At 43.2% G+C, this 12,645-nt stretch overlaps 1 protein-coding gene across 1 annotated transcript in view; it reads right to left on the bottom strand.

Moving 5' to 3' along the window:
- Positions 1-12,645, bottom strand: part of gpc3 (glypican 3) — a 142,266-nt gene that overhangs the window by 33,528 nt on the left and 96,093 nt on the right. Inside the window, exons 4-6 of the mRNA XM_008282187.1 lie at positions 9,746-9,888; positions 9,132-9,257; positions 3,228-3,339 (exon numbers count right to left, since the gene is read on the bottom strand). Of these exons, the coding sequence (XP_008280409.1) occupies positions 3,228-3,339; positions 9,132-9,257; positions 9,746-9,888 (381 nt within the window). The remainder of the gene's footprint in view (positions 1-3,227; positions 3,340-9,131; positions 9,258-9,745; positions 9,889-12,645) is intronic.

The following is a 12,645-nucleotide window of genomic DNA, read 5'->3' as shown; positions in this document are numbered from 1 at the left end:
TCAGACTCAGCTGGACTTTGTGTTTGGTGCTGATACCAAACTAACACAGTGATTGTCTTAAATATTATACCTGCACAACATCAGTCTGTTAGCATTGTTCAGTCTGCAGAGAGCTGGTGTGACTGCAGACAGGAATACTCAAGTGGTTTAGCCTGAGGGCAATATTTGCAAAAATGACAGGAAGCCAGTTAATAAACAAACAATCATTTTCAGTAAAGCTGAACAAATAGTGACTGTCCCTCTTTTTATTAATGGAAGCCTTTAGTAATGTTTGGCAGTCCAAAAAGTACCCAAGGCACTTGAATTGTAAATCTAAAAAAAAATCCTGTATACCCTTAATGTTTGTTTCTTCATCCATGTATTAATAAAGAATTATATTTGGTTCTATATTTAAAATCAGAATGTCTCTACTCTTTGGACTGCCACCAATATGAAAGACTTCCACTCATAAGAAGTCATTATTTGTTCATCTTTACTGACTCCCGACCCTGAAGAGCACCTGATTTATTATTGTCTTTATTTTAAAACTACCAACTTTATTCTTCTTGACCCAGTGCAGCACTTTTTATTGTTTAATCTTTTCTCTGTGTATGTATTTGATAGAATTAATAAATTCATATTTAAAAGCCAAGAATGCATTTTTCTCAAAAGTGATTTATTATTACTTATTTTCAGATTAACAGAGTAACAGCCAAGAAACAGAATCGATTATTTACTATAAAACCAAACACAATTGCTCGGATTAATCAATTTATTTTCATTGCAAATTAGAAAATAATCGCTCAGCCAGCCTACGCCCTACTGAAGGCCTGATTGGAACCACAGACCACGAGTTGAGCACCACTGCTGTAGATTCTTTGCCAGTGAAAACTAACTGCGTTTCTGATATTTTGCAAATGTCAAAAATATGTATACAAATGGAAAGCGATATGAGCAGGAGCAACTTTGCTATGATGGAAAAATGAAAAATTAACACCATCAATTTTAGCCTCAAAAGTTTAAATAAACTTTCGTGAGCCCTCCGGCAATAAAAATATGATTCTCTAAGCTTCACAATGTGTTAATTTATTACAGGGCGGTTACACTGGATTGCGCGATATTGCAAGGTGTGCCTGTCATTTTATGCAGCCCACTTTGGTGATGATTGGTTTTCAAAAACACTGGTGTAATCTCATTTCTGCATGAATAAAAAAGCACGGCTACGAGTCATAAACAGTTTTACTGCACATGAAATATGCAGTCAAATGCAGTCATTCTTTTGTCAGATGTTAATCCAGTCCATTGAAGTGGAGATCTGAAGGGAAGTTAGAGTTGGAGCAGAAATGCGCTGGACTCCGCTGTATGGTCATCAGATATCAGGACTAACAGCTCCCATGTGAATCGCCAATCTGTATAAATATCAGGCGTTTATGTTGAAGAACAGAATCAAAACCCCCATAAATGTCCACATGTGCGCCGCGTCATCGGCGCAACACGTGGGCCAATTAGAAAATGAATATTAGGTTACTGAGAACATCTGATTTGAGTGTTTCTAAGGGATTGTCTGAATGTCTGCAACACAATGAGCTCAGTCATTTTCACCAAACTGCATTTTCTTGCAAAATCTCATCAAAAGCCTATCAGGAACCTGATCCGCACAGTAAACAGTCGGCACTGAGGCAGCTCTGTATGCAATCATACGGACACAATAGTTTGTCCTTGTCAGTGCAGGAAGTTTCGAAAGCCTTATTGCATTAGACTGAGCGTGTCCTGTTTTTTTCCCCGATTAAAATATGATTCTGGTTGACTCCAGCTTTGGTTTATTTTTGTCATTTTGGCCAATAACGTTGCACAATGTTGCAAAAAAAAGAAGGCACAAAGGGAAGAAAGTCTGACAATCACACTGATTTTACTCAAACTATCATGTCACACAAAGTTATCTTGAAGAGACCAGTAAAATTAATAACCCAATTATGCGTAATAAACATCCATCACAGTCTGCAGTCCCACATTCTGCTCTGATAAAGTCTGCATGCATGGGAGATTATTATTGACACTTAACACACTTAGTTTTAGCAGCAAATAAAACGGTTCTGACAATGTGGTTAAACAGCTGACGCGTTTCTGTCCCCATTGGACTCGAAGAAATGACTCTGGTGAGCGCAACGTCTTCATAACTGACAGAAACGAGGGCCAAAGCTGTAAAATAAGGCGCATGTGTTTAGATGGGAATTACGCTTTAAAACCCGCACGAAACATTTAGAGCCGGAATTGAGGATGAATCATGTTTGGGACCTTTTGAAGACAGCAGGGGGCATCTGACGCGCACGCATGAGGCAATACGGCAAAAGGTAAATGAGGAAATTACAGCGTGTCAGCCTACAGGCCTCTGTATTTTTTCTTGAGGGTCTCTGGCTGTCGGAGGAAAGCGGAGGAGGGTCCACGGTTGTTCCTCAGATCTCTCAGGTTGTTTAAACAGCGGAGAAGGATTGTAATCCACTGAGACAGCCCTGAAAGCACTCAAACACACACATGCAAACGCACAAAGTGTGTGCCTGCGTGTGTGTGTGTGTGTGTGTGTGTGAAGGTGGTCAGCTGGAAGTGTTGACAGCTACAAGTGCAACCACCAGAAACCAGGAAGTATCGGTCGATCTGTGGGCTGATATATTTATCTGCGGGGTTTGATCCTACAAGCATCTTTGCACTCGCTCCAAAGGTGGTTTCCATGGCAATGAAAGCTGCAAATAAAAAAAAAATGGGGGTGCTTCGGCCTTGACGACAGCTGGGACTTATTGTGGACGGAGAACATAATTCCTGTCCGTCACAACAAACCTTCAGCAAATGGGTCATCATGTGGGAGCTACGCAGGTGAATTTGTGTCTCAGACGTTCTTTTGTGCAGCGCAGATGAGAAATGTTGGTTTAAAAACAGCAAGGCTTGGACGTCACCTTGAACACAGGTGATGCATGTGGCAGAGAAAGAGGTGCATCACGGTGCAAACAGCAGCCTCATTTCACATGTTCACTTGTCCTGTGCTGACCCCCACAGGAGCTGCAGAGCGAGACCTGCAGCGGCCGAGGAATCAATGTCCAATTGTGAGCCAAGAGGTAGAACTAATGGGAAGGTAAACTTGTACGCCTCCTCAGAGCAGAGGCCGCGGACAAACTGCTCACTGGAAGGGTTTAGATTCAACGCTGAAGGAAAACACGAACAAACAAGCGGCACAAACACGGAGCAGCGCGGCTCACCTGGTTGATGTGTTTGAGTTTGTCTATGATCTGGCTGATGATCGGCTCCGGAGGCTTGTTGCTCCTCGACTCGGAGCCGGTGTGCAGTCGCTTCAGGCCAGGACCCGGAAACCTGCAACGGAGAGGAAGAAAAAATGTGTTTTTGTGTTTCTGACTTCTTAAGCTCCATGTGTGGAAGACATCAAGAGCTGACCATCGCTCCATCACTCCAAACACGGCATTTATCACCACCTAGTGTTGATAAGATGAACGGCAGCTCTTCCACGGTTGTAAGTTTCAGGGGCCCAGAGTGCAGAGCTGGAAAGTTCATTTGTAACTGAGCTCTAATCAAAGGACTAACTTCTCTCTCACTGCAGACTTTATATCGATAAAGGTTTTTCTAACATCTGACATGTAAAAATAGTCTCAATGTTATTTTATATATAAAAAAAGGTATGACGACCGCAAACATCTCTGTAGGAAAAGACTATTTAATGGACTATGCTAAAAATATTTCAGCAGCAGCCTCCACAAGGAAGCTGTCCTGGGTGTATAATTACTTTAACTTATAGACATCTGCTTTCAATTAGCACAGATGCTGCTGTTACACACTCACACACACACACACACACACACAGATATATATATATATATAGACAGTTGTGAACAAAAGTTTAACGCTTGTAAAGACCATTTATATCATGGCAGTCTGTGGGTTTACTCCTGTAACTCTGAATTTTCTGATGGCATCATTGAAACACGTCTTTGGTTCTTTCATAGATGCATTTGTAGTCCTCTGCAAATATGACGAATGTAATCAGGATATTTTTAAAATTATGTTCACAGTACTGAGCTCTTCTTTTTTTATTTGGCTTTTTCTCAGTCTTGAGATATAAACTGATCTGCTGTATATATATATATATAAACAGCATGCAGTATATCCTGTACATCTCGAGACCAGCTCAGTTTGTTAGTCCTCTCTGTGTAGTGTCCAACAAACCTAAAGTACCAAAAATCACTGACTCTGCTCATTTTCTTCTTTGTGTGTAGAATTTAGAATAATTCAGTGACTGTGGCAGTCAGAAAAATTCTCCACCGCAGCGCTCACTTTGTCATTTTATTGCCAAAACACACACACACGTATAAATATATCTAACCAACGCTAAGCTGTTCTGGAGGCAACGACGTCCTCAAAGGAGTTTAAACATTACGCAAAGTTTGGCCGGTTATTAATTTCATGCACATTAACTGGCCACTTAGTGACTTTTTAATCATCTGCAGAAAATGACAGAACATTAGCGGAGATGTATTTTTGTCCCGCTTCAGCTCGGAGGGTATATTTAGGTACAAGCAGCCTGCAGGCAGGTGCTTACATGTCTGCATGTGCAACTGAGGAAACGCTGCTGTGTTGACACTTGTGTATGTTATCAGGAGGAGGAGGAGCTGGCGTGTCTGAAAGGTAGATTTCTCTCCAGTTGTTGTCTTTCATGTTGAGACTTTTCCTGCAGGTGTTCCTTCAACTTCTGGCACTGACGGGAATTAACCCCTTCCAACCGCAACATCGTACCTCCAACGAGGAGGCTAACAGCGCGCATTAAGACTGTTTACCGGAGTCAGGACTGACAACATATCGTTCTCGGCCACGGCGGCGGTATGAGCGGCGCTGAGGCCGGAGGTCGAACTGCAGCGTAAATGTCAACTGCTATATTGCAGTAAATGTTTGGAAAGATGAAGGACGGAGGGGCTGGAGGATGAAAAATGAATTTCAGAGAAAAGGTTAGTAAGAAAGAGAGGGGCCTTGAAAAAAATATGAGCATTAGAGTGTGTGTGTGTGCGTAAGTGTGTGAAGCATGAGGTCATACTCTGTTCTCATGCCGGTGACACACACACCTTCCAGCTGCCATCTCCATTCATCAGCTGCTCTCTTAAGTCAGACTTTTCATTAAACTCAAATTACATTTCCTCAGTTATTTATTCTTCTTATTAGCCGTGATCTCATCCCCTCTCCACTGCTAATTATCACATTAATAATAGAGAGATGTGTGATCAATTAGGGAGAGGAAAAGAGGGAATATGGGTCGAGGAAGCGGGATGAGGTGATTCTCAATGAGGCAGGTTTCTGCTTCAAATGATTCAACCGCAGTATAATGTCGCGTGTACAACCGATTCTCGCCGCTGATAGTCTCAGTCGTCGGGTTTGTTATTCAGCCGTCTCTGCAGAGCTGATCAGATCGGCTCACGCTTGTGATAATCTAATCTAATCTAACACCAATTATCAGGCCATTAAGCCCAGTCTGAACGAGTCTGCCGCCTCTCAGGTTGAAATAAGCTGAAGAGATGGAGTCCAGGTGATGAGAAACAGGAATGTGACACTTTTCACACCAACTGATGATCAAAACATACAGACGGCATCAGAGGTTTGCTGCTTTTTCTCTCTTAATGTTAAACAAAAAAGGAATCAACGTTCCAAAGAGAGCTGTAACTGAGTACAGCAGCTGAAAATTCAGCTTGTAAAAAAAAAAAACATCCTTCGGTTCAGTTAACGTTTTCTTTGAACCTTTGTCTTGACCAGTGTTGGAGAAAGTATTCAGTTCTTTAGCCTGGTTCTGCATCCACACAAGTAGAAAGTGGCCTTAAGAGAAAAGACTCAAGTAAAGCACCTGAAAAAGTTCCTGAAATGTACCGTTGAGTAAAAATACTGAGTTACATTCCACCAAGTGGCTTTTTCAGTCTGTCGGTCAGTCCATCACTTCGGTGCAGCCTGAAATACCTCGACAACTGTTGGTCTAACAGCCGTGACACTTGGCTTCCTTTGCTTTGGTGTTTTTTGTAAAATGTCTAAACAACTGTTGGATGAAATCTGCTAAACACATTCATGTGTCTTTTAAGATGAATGTAATAAGTTTGGTGATGGTTCAGCTTTCCACGCCGTCAAGTCAAATCAAAACAATCATTTTTCCAATACTCTTTATTATGACCACGTATCTGCCAAACAGCAACGCTCCATCAGCACCAGTTCCACCGTCAGACAGCTTCCCAGACATTGATTAGACCTAAACTAAAAGAAAAATCAATGAAGATCTCCACTGAGGAAAGTCTGGGTTTGATCCATGTTTGGGAAACTGAGTCATCGCAGCGAGTTTTTTATTTCTTCTAAAAATGCTCTGAGAAAGTTCAACAAAGTTCTAGTTGTGTTTTCCTTTAGTTCCCAGAATGCTCTAAAGCAAGCGAAAGATGCTGTAAAAATGTTCCTAAAACATTTTCCAAATGTTGCATTGAAGATGTCCTTTCTTTGTTATCATCTAACACTGTTTAATAGAAGAACGTTCTGAACAGCAACATCCCCAAAACATCCTCAGAATATCGACGGCAAAATGTTCCACCTTCGTTAATATTTTACATTACAGGAAAGTTTTATTTTAAAAATCAAACCTGTTCTGTCCTCTGAGGCCTGGATAACATCTGGAAAACATTTTTCTTCTTTTGTTATCATGTAACCTAATCTGATCCTCCAAACATCCTCTGAATATTAAAACGTTCTGATTTAGTTCACTTTTAACCTCAAAGGAACATTACTTGAAATGATAAATATCCTTAAAACGTTCTTGAAACATTAGACTAAATTTGTTTTTTCTTAAACATGATAAGAACCTTTAGGCAATGTTGTGAGAACGTTCATTGCTGACTGGAATCGTGTTTAAATAACTAGATCGCTTTACCTGTCTGAGCTCAGACACCTGACATGTTACACGTGACACCTGCTAAACATCAACATGTTTGCATGCTGATGTTAACGTTTAGCTCAAAGCGCTGCTGGACTGTGCAGAGCAGCAGCAGACTTTTGTTTTTGTTGTTGTAATTATTTGTGTTTTAATAGCTAATTTTAACATTTGGTCAAAGGACCACAGCCGTCCCCGGTACAGTTGATCATTTTAGATGATCTTTCTTAAAATAAACAACTAAATGTAGACAATAAAGCCAGAAAACACACCTTCATGCGCTATATTTCATGTACCAGGTTCTCCATTCGTGTATATATGATGAGTTCATCTGCAAAAACATCCATTTTTGTAGATTTTCAGAAAGCTTTTTTTTTGTCGTTTGCTTGAGATCATATCAACCAAACTGAAGCTGAGTGGATTTGACTCAGTAGAAATGACACGACAAAAATAGAGATAACTTAAGTTGGATTAATATTGTCCCAGGTATTTGATAGAAAACTGGGTTTTCTCAAGGTTTATGAAAATGGAGTTATCTGTTTTGCAAATGAACTCCTCATATGTAAATATCTGAATATCCACATATGGAAAAATCATTACTTATGTATATTTCATCTTCTGCTACAGCGTCCCCCTTTGCTGCTGTGACACTGCAAATGTCCTCACTGTGGGATTAATAAAGGCTTATCTTATCTTATCTTAACTATGAACTACTTTGCTTCCAAAGGAAGGCTGAAAAAACCCCATAAAATTAGGACAAAAAAAATAAGAGACGGTTCACTGCTCTCTCATAAAGTCAGCGTAACCGACCTTCACGCAAAAGACAAACTGCAGTCCTCTCCTTGTTTCCTGACCTTCTTAATTTTCAAAGTCCTCAAATAAATGTTCTCAGTCGACACTGGGTCTTATCTTTTATCTCTTATCGTGCGCTCACACACTAGTTTACGCTGTCATTAGATCCAAAAGAGGAATGGAATTATTTCTGAGTTGATACGGCAACTTTATCACAGTCATCAGTGTTAAGGCTCTTTGATGTGGTGAAAAGTGTTGCTCCTCTGATCTTGGCTCCAGGTGGGATGGTAAACAAGCCTCATTTAGCTCCGAATATCACTCCTCAAGTATCGGAGACATTCAGCACCCGACCCCTCCGGTGCTTATCCTCTCCCCACCCGGCCGGGCTAAATTTATCTGCATGAGACAATGCACTGAATGAATGCCACGTTTGGCTCTGGAGAAGGTCCTATCTGGGAAGATAATGGAAGATGATCCAGAACAAATCTCCGAGTGCAAATGCACCCTGAGTGAATTTTGCAGGCATATGCCCTCGTAGATGACACGGAGAATTGCTTGCCGCGAGACATTGTAATCTCTCCATCATTTTGTCTCCTTTCCTGCCTCCCTGCACCCTCTTATCGCACTGTTTGGTCCAGCTTGTAATCATCCCCTCAGGACAGCTCTGCCCCCTTTGCCAACCTGATGTCACCTCCTCAGATTGGGGCTCTTTTTTTTTTTTTTTTTCATCTTTATGACAAATTCTTTTTCAGCAGTTTGAGGGGGGAAAAAAAGCACAGAATTTATTCTCCGTCCTCCTCTGGGAACAAGAGGTAACGCATTAACCTACAGGGCTCCTCGTCTGAAATGTGTGCCTCTGCATTGATTAAATTCCTCACATAATTTACAAGACAAAAAAAAAAAAAGAAGAAAAAAAAAACGACGATATCTGAACCAATCTAAGCCAAATTGAAACTGGGGCCGACTGACAACGCGAGAGAGAGAAGTTATGATGTGCAGAGCCAGAGGACAGAGGTGAAGTGAAATATTGTGGAAACCAAATGCGGTTCTGCAGGGTGCACCGGAGACGCTGGATGAAGGAGGAGAGAACGATCGAAACGGCAATTAACTAAGCGAGAAGAAGGTGACAGCATGCCTGACATTAATAACATCCCATAGAGCCAAAGTCAAGATTTACACTCACACTCAGTGGGAGAGTGGGGCCTCTTGTGCGAAGCTCATCAGCTCTGGGCAAACTTACTTACCCTTCAAATCACCTACACACCTCGATGTGATGCCGGAGTGTTGGGAATCGGCGAATCTGAGCAAACTGTTTGTATAAAAGATCATGCGGAAAGCCAATAAACCTGAGCGGGATTCGTCTGCGGGCGCTTATGGAGGTGTTGGCTGTAAATCCAAACAAATGATGGTTTACCTGTCTGTCATCTCCTGCCCGTTCCAGCAGAGGGAGTGGTTTGCTGGAGTGGGCTCTCGACTGCACAACGCCTCCCCGAGACCGCTGTAGAAGGAGCTGAAGCCTCTCAGGTTGGTTATGAACTCCCTGAAATGGGTAAAGAGTGGAAAAGTTTCAGTTAATGTGGACGTGGCTGTGCGGTGAGAAGTTCAGGGACTGTCCTACAGAGAGAGGAGACAAAAGAAGAAGGCAGAAATAGCATAAAGGAGGGAATTCAGCTTGATAACGGTGAAAGCAAGTCGATTATATCCCCCTTGAGAAGCAGAGAGTAAAAGAGGCCAGAATAAGCAGTGTCTCTGTTCCTAATTGACATTAATCTGGCCATTGTGCTGCTGAGGCCGGCAGCCCCGCTGGGCATTATTACACTGTTCATTTAAGCCTGTTACTGCATCAGAGCTGCTAAAAACACTCAAGTGGAGAAAGACTGAGTGTCACAGGGAAGCAAGAGGGAACCTGTCCGCTCTGTCAGGGGCAATATTGGTCTGTCAGACACATATTTCCCCCGCAGCGCTCCGGAGAGGAAGTGCAGCTCCATCATCCCAAGGCGTCTGGATTACAGCCTCTGATTTGCTCACCTGCGGAGGCCGGCCAGAGTCTCATCAGAGTCCGAGGACGAGGGCTGAGCTCCGCGGGCAGCAGAGGCGGCTGGAGGCTGAGGAGGAGGCGACCCGACGGAGCGAGAGGCCCGCTGAGGAGAGTGTCCACACATCCCGCTCACCTGCAGAGGAGAAAATGAGAAGTTTGAACCGAGTTTCCCCCCCCTAGTACCCCTCTTCACCCCACTTATGTCTGGTTGCACCCAGTTTCCAGGTCCTGAGCCTGTTTATTCAAACTCTTAATAGCAATGACACTGCAGACAGTACAGTCAACAGCCGAGCAGCCGGCCTTACTCAGCTGAGCCCCTCTGCAAATTGTCATCTGTTTGGATTTGTTTATTTTTGGGAGGGATGAAAGCAGGGGGGATTTGCATAACAAACAAGTCATTGTATCCTCTGCCAGCCGTGTTCGAATTTGTAATCATAACACTCCAAAAAACGCGAGCGTGAAAATAAGGCCTCTCGTTTGCCGCTTCCTTCCCCATATAAACGCCATTGTGTTTCCACGCGGGACGACATAACAATAATAAATAAGGAGTCCCTCTCTGTCTCTCAGAGATAATGGACCTGGCACATTCTCTTCAGGTGCAATAAAAATGCAAATGGCTGTTAATGTTTAGCTTGTGGTTTAATGATCTGCCGGTGGTTTAATTTCCCTTGGGGATGCTGGCTGAGGCTGAATTCTGCCATGTAATGTTAACAGCTAATTGTGCCCAGCTCCCCTTTAAGTGAATAGGCTGGCACCACCGCTGCTGAATACTGATGGGAGCTGATAGAGCTGCACTGGACATCTTCATCTGGTGCTAAGCGAGGCTGCGAAACGGGGCCCAGGCTTTCCAGCATAAACAAAACTGAATCATTTCATGCAATTACTCATTTGTACATAATGCACCTAAGCCTATTATCATGATAAACACGCACTCCTACATAATAAACTGGTCGCATTATATAAGCTGCTGACACACAGAAATGCTGATCAGCCGCAACACACACACACAATCATCAGGGTTAATCGATTCAGCTCGTCATCCGAGGATACGACGAGCAAAGACACCTCGACACACGCGGCCCTGACAGTCACAGACGGTTGAGTCCTCCTGCAGCAGGCCTTCAACATCCCGCTAACAACCATGTGCTTGGGTGGAAATCACACACACACACACACACTCCAGCCCATTGTCTCAGCCACCCCATCCTCTCCTTCCACATCTACCTCTCGTGTGATGCTTTCGTTCTCGTGCGCCTGAAGCGAGTGCCGGCGCTCCCACAGGCCATGATTAATGTGATCGGAGCTGCGTTCCTCTCCTTTTTTTTTTTTTCTTTTTTTGTTTGTGCATTCCCGGGAAGCCGTAGGGGGAGTTTGTGGCACAAGGGAGAGAGACTGATTCAGCACGCACACCACACCCCGCCGATTGTTTCCGGATTCTTCAAGGAAGGGGCTCATTAGTGGGGTATTAATATCACCCAGGGCTGGACGAACACAACCAACAGGAGAGTCTTGCAGATAAAGCCTGCCTCAGCGTGAGAGCTTGGAAATATCTGCACACTTTTATCTGCACTGAACAGCCTGCTTCACTGGGGGAGAGAGGTGCTGACGGCCAGTAATACAACACACACACACACACACACACACACACACACACACACACACACACACACATATATATATAAACCCTATAGTCCACACCTCCACACACCTGCATCTCAGGTTCCATGTGGTTCTCTGCTTGTGCAAACATGGTGTAAAGATAAACTCCAAACAAATCAATGGCAGCGCACGTAAGCACAAAACGTATAATCGGGCCTTTACATTAATCTTGAGGAGTTTTTAATAAGCAGTTTGTGGAGGACAGATGATACTATCTGTGTTATGAGGTGGCAGGGCGCCATGCACAGCTGTAACAACATATTGGAGAATATTTGGTGAGTAATGTTTGTGTTCCAGCGTAGTCAAAGCTCAGGGGACCGACTGAGTCAGCATTCAACCCTCCTTCCTCATCCTCCTCCTCCTCCTCAGACTGTTGTCACAAGAAGAGGAACTGACTTCTGCTGAAATGTACACCGTATACACGTCCTATTTCAGCTGAAGCCCTTTTTAAATTCAGCCAGTGAAGTGAAAATGGTGGCAAAGCCTGGCTGTGTATCAAATATAAATTAATCCCCAACTATCAGGGTCATAAATTCATCCGGATGATGTCGTCTGGGTTGAAAGTGAAGAATTGTGAAACATATTTTTTTGCCAAATGCAAATCACACACCTCTACTCTGGTCATGTGAAGCGGTTGAGTTCAGCCTTTTTTGTCGCACAGCTGAGCCCAAGCGTCTCAGATTTTTCATTAACTCCAGGGTTATCGTCACAAAACTTTGTATTTATAAGCTTAAAGCATCAACTATTTATCCTATTGTGCCATTAAACTGGCAGCCGGGGCTCAGGTGGTAGAGTGCGTCCGTTAATTGCAAGGTTGGCGGTTAAATCTACAGCCCTCCTTGTGCCAAAGCGTCCTTGGGCAAGACCCCAAGTTGCTCTCAATGGAGGGGGAGCACCTTGAACGGCGGCTCTGCCACCATTGGTGTGAGTGAATGGGCGAATTAGAAACAATCACAAGTGCTTTGGAACCTAAGGCCAAAAAAGCACCATGCAAATGTTGACCATTATCCATTACTTTTTATCCCCACACCTTTAGCTAACATGAACTGATCCAATTTGTGTTGTTTTGGTGTTACAATCATGAATGAATTAAGGACATGCTGGACTTGAATGAAACCTGCTCACCCTGAACATGAGGCAAAAGAGTTTCTAGCTCCCAGATCACCTTTATATTATGTGGCCCACAGCACATGTGCGTTAGAGTTTCTTCCAGCTTGGTCTGTAAACTGTA

Source organism: Stegastes partitus, unplaced genomic scaffold, assembly GCF_000690725.1.
Source record: "Stegastes partitus isolate 25-593 unplaced genomic scaffold, Stegastes_partitus-1.0.2 Scaffold263, whole genome shotgun sequence".
Classification (NCBI taxonomy): domain Eukaryota; kingdom Metazoa; phylum Chordata; class Actinopteri; family Pomacentridae; genus Stegastes; species Stegastes partitus.
Note: the sequence above shows the minus strand (reverse complement) of the source record. Positions and strands in the feature narration are given on the sequence as shown.